This window comes from Corvus brachyrhynchos, unplaced genomic scaffold (genome assembly GCF_000691975.1).
Source record: "Corvus brachyrhynchos isolate BGI_N302 unplaced genomic scaffold, ASM69197v1 scaffold99, whole genome shotgun sequence".
NCBI lineage: Eukaryota > Metazoa > Chordata > Aves > Passeriformes > Corvidae > Corvus > Corvus brachyrhynchos.
Window position 1 is genome coordinate 268,963 of NW_008239778.1, and position 20,508 is coordinate 289,470.

Genomic DNA, 20,508 nt, shown 5'->3' on the forward strand with positions numbered 1-20,508 from the left:
AATCTGTGTTTTGACTGATGGGTCTTTTCAGGAAATTTCTGAGAATAACATTTCTAAAAATGGCTGCTTCTTTCCACTGATATTTCCTGGAAAAGGCTGTCGTTAATTTTAAACCACTATCCTTTTCCCTTTTCAAGTGGAAATGGCTTTGTGCTTGTCCTCAAGGCTAATGTCATTCTTTCTGACCTAGCCCGGGTTGTGTGGTGGGGAGGGACTTTGTGCCACTGCCATTGCCTCCTCTTGCAGGTCCTGTTGGTCTTCCAGACCTGCAGAAATTGGGCTGTTGGGGACACTCTGTGCACGTGTCTGCTTTCCCCGTGGAAATTAACAACTTCTTATTAAGTTATTATTACTAATAGTCACTTCACAATGATGTTTTTTGTTGCTGACTCCTGGCCAGCCCCGAGTACACAAGAAAGCTGTCCCTAAAGTCATTCCCTAAAGCTTTGTTCATCAGGGTCAGGAAGGATATACTGAGCTGGTTATCGCACCCCAGGTGCAAGGATCCAGCCCTGCCTGGGCTTAGGGACAATCAGAGCCAGAGACAAGCTCCTGGAGCAGCCAAAGGGAGCTGGCATCACTGAGCTGTCTGGGGCAGGCAGCCCCTTCACGTCGGGCAGAGCATGGCTTCCCCTGTGGCTCCTGGGCAGGCTCGCTGCTTCGGGTGGGAATATGTCATTAATTTTTATACCTTCCCCTGTAAACCATCGACCCTTTTTATGATGTCATGAGGGATTCCTTAATTTTGCAGCTGCTTCCTGGTTACGTCAGAGAAGAGCCTCCCGTCCTAGAGCCCAGCACTGCAGTCCAGGACGGCTGGAAACAAATGAAGTGTTGAATATCTAATGGCTTCCACAGGGAGCTCTGCTTCCTCCCCCCCCCGCAAAAAAAACCTCCTAGGCCTCCCTCCTTCCCTCCCTCGGACAAGTCAGGGTTGCAGAGGGAGCTGCCGGCTCCTGGGCGGCCCCAGCTGCTCTGGGAACACGTGCAGCGAGTTCCCCGGTGCTGCTGCTGCTGCTGTGACTGGGACCCTCCCAGGACCTTCCTGCCATCAGTACAGGGAGGTGGATTGGGGGCATCCAGGTTATTACTAAAATCCAAAGGTTGCTTTGGAAGGGGTTCAGCCCTGTGTGCTGCAGGTGGGGATGTTCAGCTCGGCCACAGTGCTGGGTGGACTGGGACTGCCATCCTGTTTGCTCAGAGTCAGGGAGCATCCTTCCAGGAAAGCTGCCCATGGTTCCCAGGGTATTAGCCAGGGCTGAGCAGTGCCTCCAGGTTCCCAGGCTCTCTCGGGGGCAGATGAGTGCGTTTGTGACTCGCCAGTTCCCAGAGCTGGGAGTGCCAGTGAGTCACAGGTTCCCTGCGAGGGGGTGTTGGGGAAATGCCCCACAGCTCTGAGCGTCCCCCTGGCTTTGCTGCTTTATATTCCCGTGGTTGTGTGCGGTCTCCACCAGGCAGGGCCGGCAGCAGGGCTCTCCTCACCCATTTCCTGCAGACAGCCCCACCCCGGGGGGCTGCCCTGTAGCCCTGCCAGGGCTTCGTCTGGCGGGGAGTGACTCACTGGGAAAGCTGTGTCTGAGGGCTGAGGGAGCAAAGGAATTGCCTTCAGGTGGTGTCAGCTCCGAGGTGACCAGCCCCGGTCTTTTCCCCTCAGGGCAGCAGCCAGCTGGTGAATCAGTTGTCTGTGCCTCCACACTTGATGTGCTGACACATCAGCCGGGTGCCTTCGCCCCCAGCCCTGCGCTCACCGAGCTCCTGCAGCTCCTGTGTCCCCTGGCCAGCCCGTTATGTCATCCTTGGGATTGTGTCCATAGAACTGTTCGTTCTTTTGAGTGCCTTCCCATACAGTCCTTCAGCCTGTCACCAGGAAAGGTGGATTCAGCTGTTGTTCCCTGGGAGCAAAGCACATCCCTGCTGCTCTGCCAGCACTGGGATCACCTGCTGCCAGCACTGCTCTGTGCTTCCCGGCATGGAGCCACCGCTCAGGTGAGGACAGAGAGGCCAGCATGGAAATTGTCCCCCTGGAGCCCTCCTGACCCTTGGCTGGAGCAGTCTGGTTGCTTGACTCAAAGGAATCTGGTCTCCTTTGAGACTTGTTGGCTGGGATTGTTTTAACTGTGGAAGGTTCAGCATTCCTTGTGTTTTGTTAGCTGGGATGGATGGATGGAGGAGCATGTCCTCTGCTTGCTTGTGAGCTCAGGGGTTGCTGTGGCTCCTTTCCACCTAAGCTGGGGGCACTCTCGGAGCAGAACAGCTGGGAGCCCTCACTCCCAGCCCCTGCCCCATCCCTGTGAGCAGCCCACGTGTTCTGTGCTCGCTGTGCCCCGATTGTCCCTCACAGGATTTCCTTCAGCACATGGCACTCGAGCAGCCACGAGAAGCTTCCTCCAGCAAATCCCTCTCCTCGTAGGCGGCTGCCCCTTGCTCTTTTCCCATTCCCATTTCCCGTGGCTGGTTGTGTTGCCCTAATAAAGGTTTGGCACTGCTGTTTTGCACACCCTAGTGGGAGAGGGGATGTGTTTATCACTTTTCCTGGAGATTATCTGTTTAAGCACTCTCTGACAGTTACAATAACAAGGGCAGCGCGTTGTGTTTCCCAGCAAAAGGACACTCGCTGCTGAAAGATGTATAGCACTAATTAGAAATACATAACATCCGGCCACATGGCAGCCTTCTCCCGGCCGCTCCATTTCCTGAGCTCAGACGACTTTGACGACAGTTGGTTTATGTTTTCCATGAATATAACGTTCTCAGAGAAACACAAATTTCTCCCCGCTACAAAAGTCCCCTTTCTCTCCGTCTCTCACCCTCTCCCCTGTGCAACAGGTAGATTGATGGCTGCAGAAGTCCTGGGTCGGGCTCTGCTGCAGGCTGGGTGGGAGCAGAGCCCAGGTAGGTGCTTGCAGAGGGCGCTGCAGCTGCTGATCCACCCAGCTCCCTGCAATCCCTGCAGGAAACTGCCTCCTGATAGGAAAACAGCGCTCTCTGTGCAGCCCAGTCCTCAGCTGGAAAAAAAACCCTCTTTCCTAAGTGTAAAGAAACAGGAGGACTCCTCTGCAGCTCAGCCACTTTTCTTGATCTTCAGAAAAACCACCCGTCCCTGGTTCCCAGTTGCTTTTGCTCTGTGCTCGCAGCCTGATGCTCATCAGCTCCCATTTTTTCCATCCCATCCCTCTCCCTCTCTGGCCTTTGGGCTCTGCTTCAGAGCAGATAGCCTGGGCACCAGTTGGAGGAGCCTGGGTCCAAACTCCAGCTCGCAGCAAGCAGCAGTCAGTCGGACAAGGACATTTTTACAGAGGTCCCCACGTGCTGCATGGGAGCTCTGCTGCCTGTAACACAGGTTAGGTGAAGGGAGGTAGGAAGATGGAGCATGCTCAGGGAGGTGAAATCTTAGCAGGTTTTAACTGTTGAAACGGATTCCTGTTGAATGTGGAAAAACTGCTGTCTTTCAGATGTTTATAGCTTGGCCAAGAATTGACAGATTTCTAGTAGGGCAGGAAAACTCTCTGTTAAAAAGGTTATTCTGCAGCAAAATCTCAGATCCTTGTTCCAGGATTTGCAGTTGCTAGATTAGCTCAAGGAAAAGGTTGTAAGTGGTTTTTTACAAACAGGGGTAAGCCACTATCTTGTTTCCTAGCCTCATTCTCACAAGTGGCCAAGCTGTTTTGGCTGAAAATTTCCAGGAGAATTCAGGCTAAGGCAGGCACCCAGCATGGAAACTTCAGCAAAGTGTGAGCCAGCTGGAAAAAGGGGCTGACAAGTGGCAAGTGTCCAGCAGGGTGCTCAGAACTGTCACAGCTCATGTCCTGCTGCCAGTCTGACCTCCAGGGCCCTGACCTTCACAGGGGCTTGCAGGGGTCTGCAGGGCTCTCACTTATTTTTCTGGTGCAGAAAGACAGATCTTTGAGGCAAATTCAGCCTATGAAGTGTGGGGCAGTGCAAATCAGTCATTTCAAAGTGTTTGATGACACTTCTGCTTTAAAATGCTCTGGCTGCTCCTTTCTAGCCCCATGCAGCATTCCACGGACCTGAGTTTTGCTGATGTTGATGTGGGGCTACAGGTGGTCACGAAACAACTCCAGCCTAAGGAAGCTCCCAAAAGGAGGCTTTTCAGGCCAGCTCAGCTCCCTGCTGTGGCTGCAGCATTGCTCCACGGGCTGTGTGTTGGTACAGCAACACAGACGAGGGTGTGAATTTACTTTGAGTCAGTCTTGGCTGCGAGTGCTGCAGGCTCCTGACCTTAGGTTGTGGTTTAACAAGCAGTTATTGAGGTAGCGGTGCCAGCTTTGCCCACCTGCCTCTCCACCCACGCAGCACCTTTGAAGGCAGTGGTACAGCTGAGAGGTGACATTTGTGAGCCCGCTGAGCTGCGTGATCGTGCTCACAGGGGTGGCTGCACAGGCAAGAGCTGAGAGGTGACGTGACAGGAGCTGTTTATCCAGGGCTGGCATTAACAGGGACGTTTGCCGGGTTTCAAGGGGAGAAAGGTGGAGAGGGAATGTGTTGTGGTTGGTGGTGCTGGATGATTTCCTGTGGAGTGTCACTGCCGTGGCTGCTGGTGGCACAGAGGAGCCACAGCTCCAGCCAGCTCAGAGCTTGTGACCTTGTGGCACCTTCTTTTGTGTGTGATTCCTTTCCACAGTTGTCTGACACCTCCACAGTGTGCCCTAGCTGCGCAGCGTGGCTGGGTGTGAATTGGGAGGGTTATCTGATTACAGCCCCATTTGGGGTTTCAGGGGAGGAAGTGGAGTAGATCTGTGGCAGCTTTAGCTGTTGGGGTGCCACTGATGCCACTTGAATTCTCTGTCACCGAGCTTTTGGTGACAGCCTGCAGGGATAGGATGCAGGTTTGCCTGTGGACCTGACAGTCATTCTGCTTGTCCTGCACCCACTGTGGGTCTGGGGAAACAGATCTGGGGAAACAAGGTTTGCCCTGATTTGGGCAGTCAGGATCTCTCTCCCTGCTCTGTGGCAGCTGGTATCTCCATTTTTACTAATGCGGTGCAACCGCAGGGACAGAAATGACCTAAGTGTCGCTCCATCCTCCAAAAACATCTCTTTTCCAATAAGTTTGTGTCTTAATGTGCATTACCAGCAGCACAGACCATTGCTCAGCTCAGAAGTAATGATGCCCTGTGGGCTGCAGAGATTTGTTGCTCTAACCCTCATTTCAGCATATTTTCTGCAAAGTATTTTCCTCTTAGTGCCAGGGTAGGCTCAGACACTGCACGCTGCGGGTGCAGAGAGTTGGTTTCCTTATTGCCCATCACTCAAAACACTCTGCAAGTTTCTGTTTAAACACTCCAAGTGCTTTGCCCTTTGATTGTACCCTCACCTTGTCTCCTGTGGCGGGGGTGGCCTGGGGTTTGTCCCCACAGCCTCTGTTAGCCCTGGCCACTGGCTCCCAGCTCGGGGCAAGCCAAAGCTCCCAGCTTCCCGAGGAAGGTGGTGAAAAGGCACAGAGAGAAAGTTTCTCCTGATTTATGGTGTTTTCCCCTTTTGTCCTACAATTAAGCTCTTAAGAACCTTTGCTGGTGCATGTTCAGGGGTCTTGAACAAGCACCCACCTGGATGTTTGTCCTTCCCTGCTGGGGGAGCCTCCTGGGAATGAGGCCGATGAGCTCATCCGGTGAATGAACTTTGAGGACTGGGGGAGGTTTGTGCATTTTATGAGTTTAATGATGAGCTGACAACACCCATGGTAGCTGAGCTGGAACTGTGTCACAACAGCCCTTAAATGTGGGTGTCCTGCTGCTCTTACCTGCACAGTGGGCAGCTTTGCAGGCTGTGCCAGGGCACTGAGTATCATTGGGGTACATCAGAGCACTGTGCCTTTATGACCTGGTAGGCACATGGTTTGTGTCTGCAGCAACACAGGATGTTTGATGGACAGCTGTACCTGCCACAGCTCAAGTGCAAGAAACTTTTTCCTGTATTTTGGTTGTTAAATGTTGTGTGGGGAACTTTTAGCCTGCTGGTGGCAGTGGGAAGGGCTGGGACCAAGCCTGGCCACAGCCACCACAGAACATTGGTCTGGCTTTTGCAGCCAGTCTCTGAAATACAGCCTGAAATATGGGATGCTCATCACCTTTGCCATCACAAACACCTTTAAGCTTTGCCTGTTTTGGGGGGGATCAGGATGCAGCTTTTGCACCAGCTCAGTTTGGGGGTCACTGTGAGTCTGGCTTGAGCGCAGTGCCTGGAGTCGTGGGGGTTGCCCACTCAAAGTGTGGGGGTCCTTGTTGAAATGCCTGAAGATTTTCACCGCCCAGGGGACTTGTCAGACTCAGGTGTGGCAGCTGGACCACCGTGGTCTTGTTATGTGTCCATTTAGGACAAGAAGTGAAGACAGTGCAGCATCTCACCCGAGTGCGGGAGGAGGGAGCGCGGGGAAGACGAGTGTGATTTCTTGGACTGGACTGTGGCCAGAGCCCTGGGACTAACACTCTTAATTGTGGGAAAGGCTTCATGAAAGAGATTTACTGTCCCAGAGTGGTCACATCTTTAGTTTTATGTTTCTTCCAAAAGCTGACAGCCCCTGCAGTACGGCACTTCCTACCATTGCTCTGCGGCACCGGCTCAGCCCTGGCTCCGGGAGCAGAGCACCCTCATTCAGGTACCAGGTGCTTTTGGTGCCCTCAGTGGTCTCCACGCTGGGTGCTGAACTCATTGACAGCTGTAAGAACTGTCAATCAAGCCTACAGATGTTCCTCCTTATTTTTCGTGTGTTTTCTTGGTGCGTTCTAGTCTTTTTTTGGTTGTTTTTAACCTCCCACCCCACTGCTCTGAAATGATCTGTCCTTAAAACCCCACTGTTTGTTCTGTGCACCTCAGGTGTTTTGCTAGCCACAGCTTAAATGGGGTGTCAGTGTCTTGCTCTAATCCTCTTGCCCTTTGCTCAAAATCCCTGCTCTGCCACATCTGGGCAGTTCAGCTCCCAACACCTCCATGCTGACGTGCAGCTGGTGCTGATGTTTCTGTTAGAGGTGCTGGGGGGCTCGGGGGGCTCTCCCTCCCCATGCCAGCCCTGGGGCTTCACTCACCGATTCAGAGTCAGTACCTGTGAGTTTGTAAAACTCCTCTGCCTGCCTTGGGGCAGCTGTTCTCAGGCTGAAAGCTCTGATCCTGCAGAAAGCCAGCAAGGAGCATCCTGCACAGAGTAAATGGCGTGGGTGGATAGGAACCCCCTAAGTGTGTGGGTTCTCCCCAGCCAGCCACTCCCCCACATCTTGGGAGGATGTAGGGTGGAGTAGAGGGAGTTGGGAAGGCAAAGGCTGCCCTTAAACCCCTTCAGGGAGCTCTGGGCAGGCTGGCATGTCCCACAGCACTCCCCAGCCTAACCCATGCCCGGCTCCAGGCAGTTCCCTTGAGCCAGCTCCCCGCTGCTCTCAGCAGCCTCAGAAGTGGTTTCTGGCCGGGTGGATGTGCTGGGGGGATTTGCTCTCACTCTGAGCCGGCTCTGTTTGGAAGAGCTGTGGTCATGTGGCATCTCCTTGAGTAACAGTTCCAATTAAGCTCTCTTGACAAGCTGTTGTGTGACTGTGGAGCTAATGGGAGGAACCCCCTCCTCAGCTGCTGAGGTTGAAACTCCAGCAGGGAGAGAGATCAAACATGCAGCTAATTACCCTTTTAACACTTAAACATACCCCCCTCCTCAGGGGAGGGCATCAGCCTGGAGCAGCAGCTTCTGTGCTGGGAGCCCTGAGTGCCAGCATGGTCCTGGCTGGCTCAGCACACGCCATGGGCTTGGGCATGGTGTGGGCAGGGTGGCTGCAGCCTCTTTCTACTCCAGAGCAGCTACTCACCACCTTTTCTCCCCCCTACATGGAGCAATTATGTCTGGGACAGGTGTGAGTTAGGGAATCGCTCACCCCTGCCCCTTGTGGAGGCTGTGAAGGTGGAACCGGATGGAACATCTGACCCAAACCCTCTCTGTCTCCTAGAGTGCATCTCTGAGGACTGCCGCTCCGTCATCCAGGAACAGGCCACGGCCCTGGGGCTCTCCATGTTTGCACTCCTGGTGAGGAGGTGCACCAGCCTGCTGAGGGAATGTGTGCCAGGTAAGGATGTGTAAGCGTAGCAGCAGGACCCATGCAGGAGCCCACGAGGCAGCCTGGTGGGGGTCAGGCCTTCATTCTCTGCTGGTTTGCACATCCCTTCCCCTCTGTTGGGGCATTAGGATCATCCCCTAGCATCTCAAGCTCTGCCCAGGTTATAGCTGGATGAGCTGCAGGAAAGCCCTTGATGTGTGCAGAGAGAAATATTTGGAAGAAAGGGATGGACTCAGGCCATGCTTTCTGCCAGCAACTGGGAAACTTCCCAAAACTGGGACCTGGGTATCCTATCTCTCTGATTGGTGCAGTGGCACCCTGCTGCCCTCAATAAAGGGATCACAAACACCCTGGCTTGCCCTCTAGGCCAGTCCATGTAGGGAGAACAGATCTGTCTTTGTGCTTGCTGTGGGTTGTGGCTGTTCCCTTGTGCGTCCAAGGCTGGGATGTTGGGATCTGTGTCATACTTTCCCAGTCCCTGCCTGAGCCTGGCTGTGGTGAGCTGCCTCAGCTTTCACGTCTTGTATTTGCAGTTCAGCCACAAGAGATGGAGCAGGAGGACGACATCAAGGTCTCTGCCTTGCCCCAGGACCTGAAGGAGCTGCTCCCCAGTGTGAAGGTCTGGTCGGACTGGATGCTTGGCCACCCGGACACCTGGAATCCTCCTCCAACGTCTCTTGAGCTCCCCAAACAGTACGTGCACCCTCTGGTTTTTGCTCCCTCCCTGAGCTCCTCATGCCACCCCTCCCCCTTGCTCATGCTTTACTGCTGGCTGTGGCACCATGACCTGAGCACCCAGGCAAGGCCCACTGCCCAGGAAATGTTGGGAATTTGTCCCCCTTGGTGACACAGTGACTTCTTCACTGGTGTGTGAGTGATGCTGGAGGGTGCCTGGTGGCTGCCCTTTGTTTCCATGTGTTAGAAGATGGCTTATGAGGTGGATTTTTACTTTCTGCTTAGGATGTGCATCTGGTTTTGTTGGGATATCCCTCCTTTAGGTGTTCCACTGGCTCAGCCAGCTGGACAGGCAGGGCCTTCCTCTGGACCAGAGGGAACTCCATTTCCAGCATAAGCATTTTGTTACCTTTTTTTTTGACTGAGTCAGGCCAACCTTGGTTGGGCTGGGCTAGCCTGGAGCAGCTTGCTTGTTCTGGAGCTCCAAAAGTCACCTCCCCTCTGCTTCAGAAACCGCTTGTCCCTACCCTGCAATGCACAAAAGGGTTAATTTTCTAAACTGGCCAATTTCAGCCCATTCGTCCATAATGCGGACTAGGCAATTTGCATATTTTTGGACAGAAAATTGAGCGAAGGGGCCAAGTATGGAGTATGCGAAACAGCATCTGAGCATGCTCCGTAGCTGCTTTCCCGCAGGATTTTCCATCTGCCTCCGGTACTCCGGATCCAGAGCCTGAAATCACGTCTTATTGTTAATCCAAAGGAGCCAGAACCCAGGGTGATGGGAAGGCGCATTAAGAGTAATCCAGCAAAGTGGCTTAACCATTAATGGGTCCCCGCTCCGTGCGTCAGGTCCAGTCCTGCTCTCCTGGTTTATTGCCTCTTACTCCAGTTCTTTTTCATTTGGCTGAGGAAATGGAAATCTCACACAGGAAGTTCTGGGCCTCATTTTGTGGAGATGGAGTCTGTTTTCTGTTTGTCGGCTGCTCGGTGTGGGACCGCTGCCTGCTCATGTGAACTGCTGCCCATCTTTGGGCAGGAACTCAAACTGGGATCCGTCACGTGAACGCGGCTGCACCAATCCCCCCCTTCCCCTCGCGCTGCCTGCGCAGGGAGCTGCCGAGCCCTTGGCCACGGGCAGCCTCGAGATGGAATTTCTGATCGGGCTCACACAGCCAGCGCTCGGCGCCTGCCCCAGGACGAGCTGCTCCCCCTCCTGCGGGGCGCGGGGCCGTGTCCCCCTGGCGTGACGGAGCAGGTGGTGGCAGCCCACCCCAGGGCTCTTGGGGGAGCGGTGGGTGTAGGCTGGGGGCTCTACTCCACAAGATCCTGATGTGCTCAGTGGAGGAATGAGGGTCTCTGTCTTGCTTGGCCTCTCCATGGAGGGTGGCTGAGCAGCCCCTCTTGTCCCACTGTGCCCATCCCATCCCACTTGCCCTGTGTTGGCTCCCAGCTCCTCCACCGCGGTGCTCTTTGGCTCACATGGAGAATCTGCCTTAGCCATGCTGCTCTTCCAGCCCAGACCTCTTGTATGGATGGGTGTTGGTGGTTCCACAGTCCAGGACTCTGGGACAGCAGTGTTTGAGCTTCCGTGGAGATGCAGGTAGTGACGAACAGCAGGGAACCAGCTCTGCTCTTGGGCATGACCTGGGATTTGCAATGTTTGCCCTGGGGATAGGAAAGGAAAAGGAGAGCACTGGGTTAGTGTTTCAGCTCTCTATTGACACAAGCCTGCTGGCTGCCCTGGGGCTCTTCAGGAACCAGGTAGAGCCACCGAGTGCAGGGGTTTAGATAGGAGCAGCTTCAAAGAAGTTTAGAAGTAAAACATGGGTCAGAGCAGCAGGCGTGGTGGAGTAAGCCAAGGTTTATGGGCAGGGTGAGCTCAGGAGCAGGGAGAGCACGTGAGGAGCAAGTGCAGATGCCAAGTTGCAGAACTGAGTGAGGAGCCTGTGCCGTGTCACACATGCTCCTGCCTCTGAGACATGCTGTGAGATTCCACCACTGCCAACAGAGAAGCTGTTTGGATACTCTCAAACCACTTTCCTTGCCCCTTGTGATGGTGTGGGCGCAGAAAAGGGATGTAGAAATCCCCTGAAGCACAGCAGCGCCCTGCAGGGATGCCATGAACGTGCTAAAGCTTCTGGAAAAAACAGGCCTCATACCCACCTGGCAGCCCACTCAGAGCCCAGAGCTTGCATCAAAGTGCAGCTCATCCGGGGCCAGGATGCCGGGCTGGGCTCGGGGCCAGCGAGGCAGCTTGGCAGGACTCGGCCGGAGCTTTGGGCCGGGGCTGCGTGTCCCAAGGCCTCGCTCACCATGTTCACAATCGCTTCTTCTTCATATGGGAGAGAGCTGGGGGACTTTGAGAACGTCTAAACTCAGCCCAGCTGTGGCAGTTGGTTTATTGCTTTCAGCTGGTACTTGAACCCGGGTCCTGGTCTTGGAGTCTTTCCCAGGTTTAATCCCCGGAGCTTTCTCTGCAGCTGTATGACACTGCGCTGACCCCGAATGAGGATAGGAAAATAGAAACGGTGCCAAGCCAGAGTCTCTTTTTCATTTGGAGTCTGGCTGTCTGCCCATGACCAGGGTTACATAATGGGAAACATAGCTGGGGCTCTGGAGAGCCCGCGTTTCACCACGCTGCCCAGACCTTCGCGTTCTGATGCTATATATCTTCCTAATTGTAGCTCGGATGCATTTATCACACTGCTGGATTTGAGTCCTTACAATAAAAAAAAAACCCAACAAAACCAACCCCACACCAAATTCCTCAGCTCGCTGCTTTCCCCCTTGGACAGAGGCGGAGGGAAAGGTGTGAGGAGCGAGCGCTGCCGAAAGCCGGCAGATGGATGTGAGCCATGCGGGAATGGGCTCCGTGGAGTGGGATGAGAGGCTCAGGAGGCTGTGTCTTCAGGGTCCTTTTTCTTGGTGGGAGCTTGGGAATGAACCCTGGTTCCTGGCAGACATCCTGTCCCTACCTGGGGGCTCAGCAGTCTTGAATTCAACCCAAGCGAGAAGCTCCATCTTTCCCCAAATCCACCCTTCTTGGTCTAGTGCACTCATCCAGCTCCTGGCCACACTGCATGGTCACCATGGCTCAGGGGATGCCCTGGAACAGTTGTTGGACTTCCTAAACACCTCTCTGTGTGTATTTGAGAGGTGAAGGGTGTTCTTCCTATTTTGGAAGAGGTGCTCAGCAAGCTTTCCATGACTCTTTCCTCATGTCTTTCCAGAATAGGAGCTAAACTTAACCTTGGACTTCTCTGCTTCAGTGCCTCGGGAATTGTGTGTCTGAACCAGGTGTTGCCAGGACTTCTAGCAGCAAGCAGCTGTCACTTTTGTATCTTAAAATTAATTTCTGTCTGCATGTTTTATGGCAAACCTTGTGTCGAGTTCTCTGCAGGTGGTTGTTTAAGGCAGTTGGAGAAGCATCTTTCGGACCAAATGTCCCCAGGAGTAAATTGCAGAGGTTGGGGTGTAAAAGCAGGGATTCTGGGAAGAAGGGAGTAGGGTGGATCCCCCAAGGCAGAGATATTGGCAGCAGATGGGTCAAAAGGTGGATCTCCAAGGAGGCCACTGTACAAGTGACTCCATCCCCTTTTGGGACATATGGCTGGGAAGCAGGTGAAGAGGGCTGGACAGAGGGAGCAAAGCTGCTCCTTGCTCTGCTCTGTTGCCATAATTAATCCATTGCTAAACAAAGCACAGGGACTGATGGGGAAGCCACTGGCTAGACAGACACTGCTGCAGGGCTGACCCTGGCGAACCCATGCTCCTTCCACGCGGGGCCAAGGGCCTCTCAGTTTGTGGAGACCGTCTGCAAACATTTAGAAATGGTTAATTTAAACCGAGTATTAAATCCAAAAGCTGTGAGCACATTCTAGAGCTTACCTTCCCAGAGAGATGTGCCAGATCGCTCTCATCACATGGCTCTTGCAGAGAAGTGTCACTGAGATGGCAGCTCCCACTGGGAGGGATGGACAGAGTCTTGCACAGGGGTGCCAAGACATTGCTGGAGTTTGCTGGAGACTAAATGGAAAATCCCTTTTGCAGATCCCAGTCTCAGTAACACTGGCCACCAGTTTCCCTATGGAGACATCAAAGCCAGGGTTCAGAGGTGTCTCAGTAGTGTAAACCTGGTTGAGATTGGAGATAAAGTTGACCAAAGGAGAAACCAAAAGTCTCTGTGGAGAAGGGGGCTGTGGCAAAGCAGAGGCTGGCTGGGAGGAGACTGCACTTCTCCTGGGGAGGAGAGCATCCCTCCAGCTCTAAAGGCGGCTTCCTGGGAGAGGAATGGGTTTATGGATAACCGTGTACAGGGCAGAGTGGGGGAAATCGCTGATGCAGAAGGGCTGTGACCCCCTCATCCTGCTCTCTCTCAGCCCGGAACAAGCTTGGTGAACACCTTTTGGGAAGAGCTCCAGTGGCCAACCCTTTTTGCTCCTTGCAAAGGAGCCACTTTCAGTTCAGCTTCCCATGGTCCAGCAGAGAGGAAGCCCAGGAGGAGGCTGCAGAGCACCTCATCCGGCGGGCACCGGGAGCGCGCGGCCCGAGGCGTTTGCCATCTGCACGGCAGCGCGGCTCGGCAGCGGCTGGGAACACAATGCAGGGCTTCTTCTGCGCCGCGCTTTCCGGGTTTGTGCTGCAGCTGTGGAGTTTGGATGTTAGTGTTTAAACAAGCTGGTATTACACAGGAAATGGCCACCTCCACAGGCCCCCGCAGGCTTGTAACATGGGGTCATTGTGCTTGATATTAATCACCAGGCAGCCCGCGCCCCCGGTGAGGATGGTGGCTCACGCCAGAGCCCCGCGTGGCGATTCGGCGAGCATCAGGCTCACCCTGGCATCCTCTGCTCTCCCCGTGCTTCACCGTGTGCCTTTGGCCAGGTGGTGATGCATCATCTCTGCCAGGAGCCATCCCCAGCCTCGCCAGGGTGGTGCTCGGCCCCGGGGCCGCGGTCCAGCTCGCTGCGCACTTGCGCGGCTCTCGCCGCTGCCTGGCTGGGCCGTGTCCGTCGGCGTTGCAGCTGGGCTGCGCTCACACTGACAGCTACATTAAACCTGGAATCCTGAGGCAATAAAAAAGAAATTAGCTCTTATTTTTTTTTCCTGTCCTAGTGGAATAAGCAAATGTAAATGTGTCTGTGGGGAAGTGAATGAACCCCCGTTCCAAGGAAAGACCTCGCGCTAACCCCCTTCTCGCTTCCTCGCTTAAAAGCTCTGGGAGCCTCGTCCCTGTACCTGGGAGTGGCGTGCCTGGGCTCAGTGTCAGTAATTCAGGGCCTCCCTCCGCTGAGGGACGTCGAAGCCGTGGCACTGTGCTTGCACAGAGCTTCCAGGCACCTGGAACTGCCTGGGCTCTGCACGGAGGCTCCAGCACCACCGCGCCGTGGGGTGACATAAGCCAGAAATGCCTGGGGCTAGCCGTGAGGTTGGTCCTGGGCAGGGGCAGTGGGGAGAAGGAGGCTGAGAGGGCTCACAAGTGTTGTGTGACCTTCCAGGGCGAGTGCATGTCCCAGCAGGAGATTCACAGAGCCATAGGTGTCAGTGTGAGCCGTTTGTCCCCACTGGCTTTGCCAGTGAATGATCTTGGTGGTGGCAGTGATGGGAGATGTGCTGCAGAGGAGGAGCTGCACCTGAGGGGGTGGCAGAAAATGGTCAGAACTGATCTCTGCAGTGCTGCCTCTGCCATCACAGGAGAAAACCAGGGAAAAATGCCAGCACTGCTTCTTTCTTGGCTTTCTGAAGGCTCTGCAGGGCGCTGCTGGGGTAGCATTGCAGTGAGAGCTGGCTACCCAGGGAGCCAGCACAGTCTGAGGTTTGACTGGAGTGAGCCCAGGGTGGGAATCTGTCACATCCAGGGCAAATGGCAGATGTGGCAAGGCACTGTCAAGCTGTAGGTGAAGGATGAAGTGACAGGGACTGCTCTCACACTCACAGGTGGTGAGGGGTGCCCTGCCTGGCAATGCTGCCAGGGGGGAGAGGGAAGGGCGCTGCTGGGCTGGGTGCCTGCAAGGGCATTAGCAGTGCCAGCTCAGTGACTGTTCCTGTGGCATTTTTCTGACTTTGGATCCAAGCCCTGTGGAGGGAGATGCTCCTTGTACCTCATCTGTGCTGATACCCCTGCCACCGCTACCCCTGCCCTGCTGTGAATCCCAGTCCAGCCCAGCATCCTGCCACTGCCCTCTGCCTCCCTCCCGCCCTCACCATCACCATCATCCCCTGCCTGCAGCTCTGCTTATTGGGAATACGGGCGAGCTCTCTGCAATGTGTTTCTTTCCACTCTCCTCCACCGTGGCCCCATGCAGCTGGCTGTCCCAGCTCCCTGGGAATGTCCCCTGCATCCCTGCCTGTCCCCAGCACCCCAGTGCTCTCATTCCCCAGCAGTTGCGGGCACTTTTCCCATTCCTCTCCCTGCTGATGCCTCTGCACCTCCTTCATCCCAGCGAGCCCTCGTGGCCGTGGGGCCCCACCAGTGCTATGTGACTGGCCTCAGGCAGCCAAGCCCAGTTGCCAGCAGGGCACTGGGGGAGGCTGAGCCTCCCAAGCCCTGTGCATCTCCCATGGGCAGAGCTCGCCTTGGAGGTGGCCCAGAGCAGCCCTATCACATCCGGTGCTTGTCTCTGCAGCCCGGGCCGGAGGATAAACTATCAGGGCTGTGGGGCAGTGGATCATTCCTCTTATTATTTTCTTCTTTTGCAGATAGGGGTCGTGGAAAGTTCAGTTCCTTTTAACCCTCGCAGCTCTGTTTATTTTCCAGCTGGTAGCACAAACGCAGCGTTTCCCATTACATCACAAAGGGCCTCGGACAGATCCCTCCGAAAAACGTGTTGCAACTGTTTATTTTTTTCCATATTTAAACATTTCTGACAGCCAGACCTGGCTGAGCCAAGCGATGGAGCTTTGTGAATGAACCCAGCTCCTGGTGTCTGTGACCAGAGGGTTTTGAAGGACCTCTTCTCCCCTGCAGGACGTGGGCTAGGGCTGGCTCGGGGACGTGGGCGACTCTGCGTTACATGTGTGCTGATTATGTGCCGGGCTTTGATTAATGGCTCCTCATTCTGCCTGGCTCCCAGGACGCTCTTGAAAACAAGATGTTTCATTTCAGTGTGCTTTCCTGGTACATTGATTCCCGTAAATAACCGAGTGCAGACTCTGTCCACCTGGAGCAGTTCAAAGAGCAGGGGGCCTCCCTCCAGCCCTGGGCTGCCTCGGCCCGCACCGGTCACTGCTGCACCCCAGGGGATGCTGGATTCCCTGTACTTTTCTCCAGAGCTGTGGGGTGGAGGAACAGCCCACCAGAAGCACATCAGCCCCAGTTTCCCCTATTTCCTACTTAAATCCCAGTTTACATCCTAAAAAAACCCCCAATCTGAGTGTTTGTAGAAACAGGAAGGAGAAATGCAGTGCAAGGCAGCCTGGTCAGCTGTAGTACCCCGCCATGCTTGTTGCCTGTTTCCCTGCTTTCTCCACACTGGCTCACTCTGGGGTGCTGGGTCCTCCTTGGGTTGTGCTCAGCTGTGGGGGTGTGTGATGGGAACCCGTGGAAAGCGGTCCAGGGCTACCCTTGGCCTCGCGTTTGCACCCTGCACATCACTGCCACTCTGGGAACGTGAGACGTGGCACAGGCAGCTTTGCAGGTCGCTCGTGAGTGTTGAAACCCATGGCCAGAAGCAAAACACAGCTTTAACCCCCCATGGCTGGGGTTTAACTGAGAAAATCTCTGTGCTGCAGAGCCTGGCTGCAGCACGTGGCCACAGCCGATAAGAGCTTCTCGAAGGAGAGGATGCTCGGGGCTGGGCTGGAGCCCCCCAGGGTGGATTGGAGCCCTCCAAGAGCCCTTTCAGCCCCGACAGCAACGCGGGTGTTCGCTCTGTCCTCCCAGCAGGCTTTAAAATTGAGTAACTCATCCCTTCTCCCATCTGGAACCAGCCGGGTTCCTGCCGGCACCGCACGGGGAGGCCGCTGCCCGCGGGCGCTCGGGCTGGGGGAGCGGGCAGAGGTGGGCAGAGCAGCGGCGAGGGCGAGATCCCGGGAGCCCATCCCCATGCCGGGGGACGGTGGCCGGGGTCAGCGCTGGCGGGCGAGGGTCACGGTCCCTGCCGGGGTGGGTGCCAGCGCAGCTGCGGAGCCGTCCCGCGGGGCAGGGCAGCAGCGGTGCCGTGCCTCGCCTCGCCTCACCTCTCTGGTATTCGCTGCAGCATTGCAGGCAACTCCCAACGCATTCCAGCCCTGAATTGCTCACGTCTCTCCTCGTTCTCCCAGGGTCTCAGTAGATGTGTGGGCGACGCTGGCTGACTTCTGTAACATACTGACCACAGTGAATCAGTCGGAGGTGCCCTTGTACAAGGACCCAGATGACGACCTTGCCCTGCTTAGCCTGGAAGAGGATCGGCTGCTCTCGGGCTTCGTTCCCCTGCTGGTCGCCCCCCAGGAGCCCTGCTACGTGGAGAGGACCTCGGACAAGGTCAGCAGTAGGCCAAACATCCCCCCTCGATTCCTCCAGACTTTTATTCTTGGGAAGTTTTCTGTGCAAACGGAACACGATTAAGTCATTGAGAAGGGTGTTAAGGGAAAATATCGACCTTTCAGCCGCTGACATCCAGCTCTGTGTCATGAAAACCCCTCTCGACTTCCTCTGGTGTGTGTGTGCTCGCTGGCATGTTGTATATACGATCATTTCCTCACTTGTTTAAATAGTGCAGCTTGTGTTGGCAGAGCTCTCGGTGCACTCCAAATGGTTTGCATCATGCTTAAAGCACCCTCCCCCTCCCCCCGGCCACAAAACTCTGCCTTAGGAAGGCAGCCAGGACTTTTTTCCTTCTCTAAAGAGGAGAGTGATAAATAGGTGACTAGAGAGAAGCAGACACCATGTGTTAACGTACAAAAGGCTTTTAGGAATATGAAGCATTCCCCACTGCCCGCTCTCTATTTTCCTTTCTTTGCTCTAGGAGCTCATTCTAGGCTGAACTTTCCTTTGCCTGTTTGTTTTTAGAATAATGAAATCAGTTCCCTTGTTGATGTGGGGTTTTGGGTCTGCTCTCTGCCACCACCTGGCCAGGAGGGATCTGGGGGCTGCACTTGGAGAACGTGTCTGAGCCTGGTGGGGGATGGAGGAGGCACAATGGCATTTGTTTTGCACGCCCTCGGAGGCACGGCAGGATGAGAGTGGCTCTCAACAGTTTCCTGCTCAGAGGCAGAACTGCAGCTCCAAAAACGTGGCTCATCTGGGAAGCTGCAGTGTCCCCTCCCTGAGGGATTGGTGCTCCAGGAGGAGAAGTGGGGATGCAGAGGCAGGTTTCTGTGGAGAGCCTGTGTGTGACAGTGGCAAGGTGCCTTTCCTGGTGCCACTTCTTCTCCTGACATTGTCCTGAAATGACAGTGAGAAATTCGGGACCTTTCTCACAGAGGGACCCAAAGGTGCGAATTTCTGTTTCACTTCTCTGTCTGCCCCAGCCTGTGCTCACAGCACTGCCTGCAGCACAGGAGCACGGGCTCCCAGTAAAACCAAGAGCCCTCCCAGTTTGGGGAAGCACCTTAGTCCAGGAAGTGTCTGTGGAAACATGAATTTTCAAGGCTCTGTTTGACAGGGTTAAAATAAGAAGCATGCAGTTGTTTGCCATTGCTGCCCTAAGATTTGCCCAGTGTGTGTGGTGGCCTCATGGGGGTTCTGCTGGGGACAGTCCCAGTGTCCCTATACAGAGATTCTTTTCCCAGCAGCCACAAACCAGAGCCCCCAGCAGGCAGGTGAGGTGGCTGAGCAGCCCTGGTGCCCTGTAACTTGTGGGAGGGGGTCGGTATTCCCTGAACTCTGCCTCCTCTAACTACACACCAGTTTATTTGGAGTGCCATCTACCTGCCCTGCCAGGCACTTGCACTCATCTTTGTGTCTTTGTCCTGTACCTGCACCAGAGCTTCCAAGCTGAGTTCTCCCTGTCCCAGCTCTGGTTCTGGTGCTTTGTGAAGAAACTGCACAACTCCACAGGTGGGAGTTGGTACCCTCACAACTCAACACCAGCCACCCAGGAATTTGGGAATATCGGGCATGGTGTGTTCTCAGTTCTGCTGGAAAAGCAGTACCGATCCCAGAGGGAAGCAGCGAGGCCTGGCTGTGCCTGTACCCCTTTATTTCTTTCTGACCAGTGCTTTTATTAATGACCAGACAGGTGAAACAGCAGGTGTGCATGTTCAGTGTGGAGAGGACACCTGAGAGGATGAAGAGGAGGACAGTGAGTTAGAAAAGAGAGCTCAAAAGCCTGATTTCCAAGAAGGGCCTGGGTGAGCTGGGGCTTTTTAGTCTAAAGGAAATTTGGGGAAAAGGCAGAGAGGAGAACAAGCTGTCCTCCAGCTCCATGCTGTAAAGCACAGGAAGGAATGAGCAGAAATTGCAGCAAAATAGATTAAAGTGAGACTTTAGGAAAGGTTTCACACCTTTGGGTAGTTCAGCACTTGAGAGCAGCCTCCTTAGTGAGTCTTCAGGAACTCTTCAGCCTTGGAGATTTTAAAAGCAGTCAGGGTGACTCTCTCAGGTAGAACTTGGGTTGAGGTAAACACCTTGGAATAGGAGACAAAGTGACCTCTTTGGATGATCCTACCTCATTTTCTGCAATTTGGAAACACTCTAGAAAGGAACTGGAGTGGCAGCTGCATCAATACAGTCAAATGACTGCCCTGGTCCACAAATGTCATCGCTCTGCAGCATTAATGAAGGAATTATTGGACTCTGCAGGAGTGGGGTGTTGCAGAAGGCACTGCAGAGCCAGCCAGGACTGAGAGGCACAAACCCACGTGAGAGTGACTGTGAGCAAGATACAAAAAGGCACTTTCTAGCAAAGAATCCCCCAACCCAACTTAAACTTGGGTCCCATCTCCAGTCCACCATCTGCTCCTTGCCCTCCCTGTAGCTTGCAGAGCCCAGATGAATCCAACTCCTCAGCAGCTTATCTGTTCAAGGCCAGGTTGGACAGGGCTTGGAGCAACCTGGTCTAGTAGAAGGTGTCGCTGTCCACGGCAGGGGGTTGGAACTGGATGGTCTTTAAGATCCCTCCCAGCCCAAACCATTCTGAGCCTAGGGGATGCATCTCTGGGCTGTTGGCAGTGGAAAGGGTGCATGTCTGTGCTGAGCATGGTGGCGTGTTGGGATCTGTGTCCCTGAGCCTCCAGCAAGCGATGGCAATGGAGCAGCTCCCTCTGGCACTGATTTTTTCCCATACTGGTTTTTCATTGCTTTTTAGCAGGAGTTATTTTTTGCACCCAATTTCTTTGTGTTCTCAGTCTTGGCCCAGTTTTCAGCCCAAATTCTTTGCTGGAGAGGCAATGAGAATGTACTGCTCTTTATATGGCACAATGTGAATGTCTTGTGGGCTGGGAGGAGGGTTCTGGTGTGCCAGAGTGACTCTGGGTCCCTTTTCTACCACTTGCATGGCAAGGAAGAGGCAGTTGGCTTTTACCACAAGGATCTCTCACCTTGCTTGCTGATGCTCCAAATCCTTACCCCATTCTTTTACCCCCTAGCTTCTTAATTAATTTGTAATATTTCAGAGGAAAAGAATCTGTTGAAAGGCAGAACTGAAGGGAATTGGGCTTAAAAATGGTGTTGGGCTCTTGGCTCTACCAACAGGGTGGTTGTTTTGTAAGCTGTATAGGACAAACACTGTGCTTCCCATTCCTTTTTGTTCTCCACGTCCCATTTAGCAGATGGAGTGCAGAATTCAGCCAGAGTTTCTCAGTAAGTTTTTGAGCATTTGGCCTGGCTCTTATTTTGAGTGAAAACGTTCTGACT

The 20,508-nt window shown here is 54.3% G+C and overlaps 1 protein-coding gene across 2 annotated transcripts in view; it reads left to right on the forward strand.

The window, feature by feature from the left end:
• SMG6 (SMG6, nonsense mediated mRNA decay factor) overlaps positions 1 to 20,508 on the forward strand; it is a 107,505-nt gene that overhangs the window by 45,529 nt on the left and 41,468 nt on the right. For both annotated transcript variants that reach the window (XM_017742972.1, XM_008640327.2), the window contains exons 11-13: positions 7,944 to 8,060; positions 8,585 to 8,744; positions 16,992 to 17,193. In XM_017742972.1, the coding sequence (XP_017598461.1) occupies positions 7,944 to 8,060; positions 8,585 to 8,744; positions 16,992 to 17,193 (479 nt within the window). The remainder of the gene's footprint in view (positions 1 to 7,943; positions 8,061 to 8,584; positions 8,745 to 16,991; positions 17,194 to 20,508) is intronic.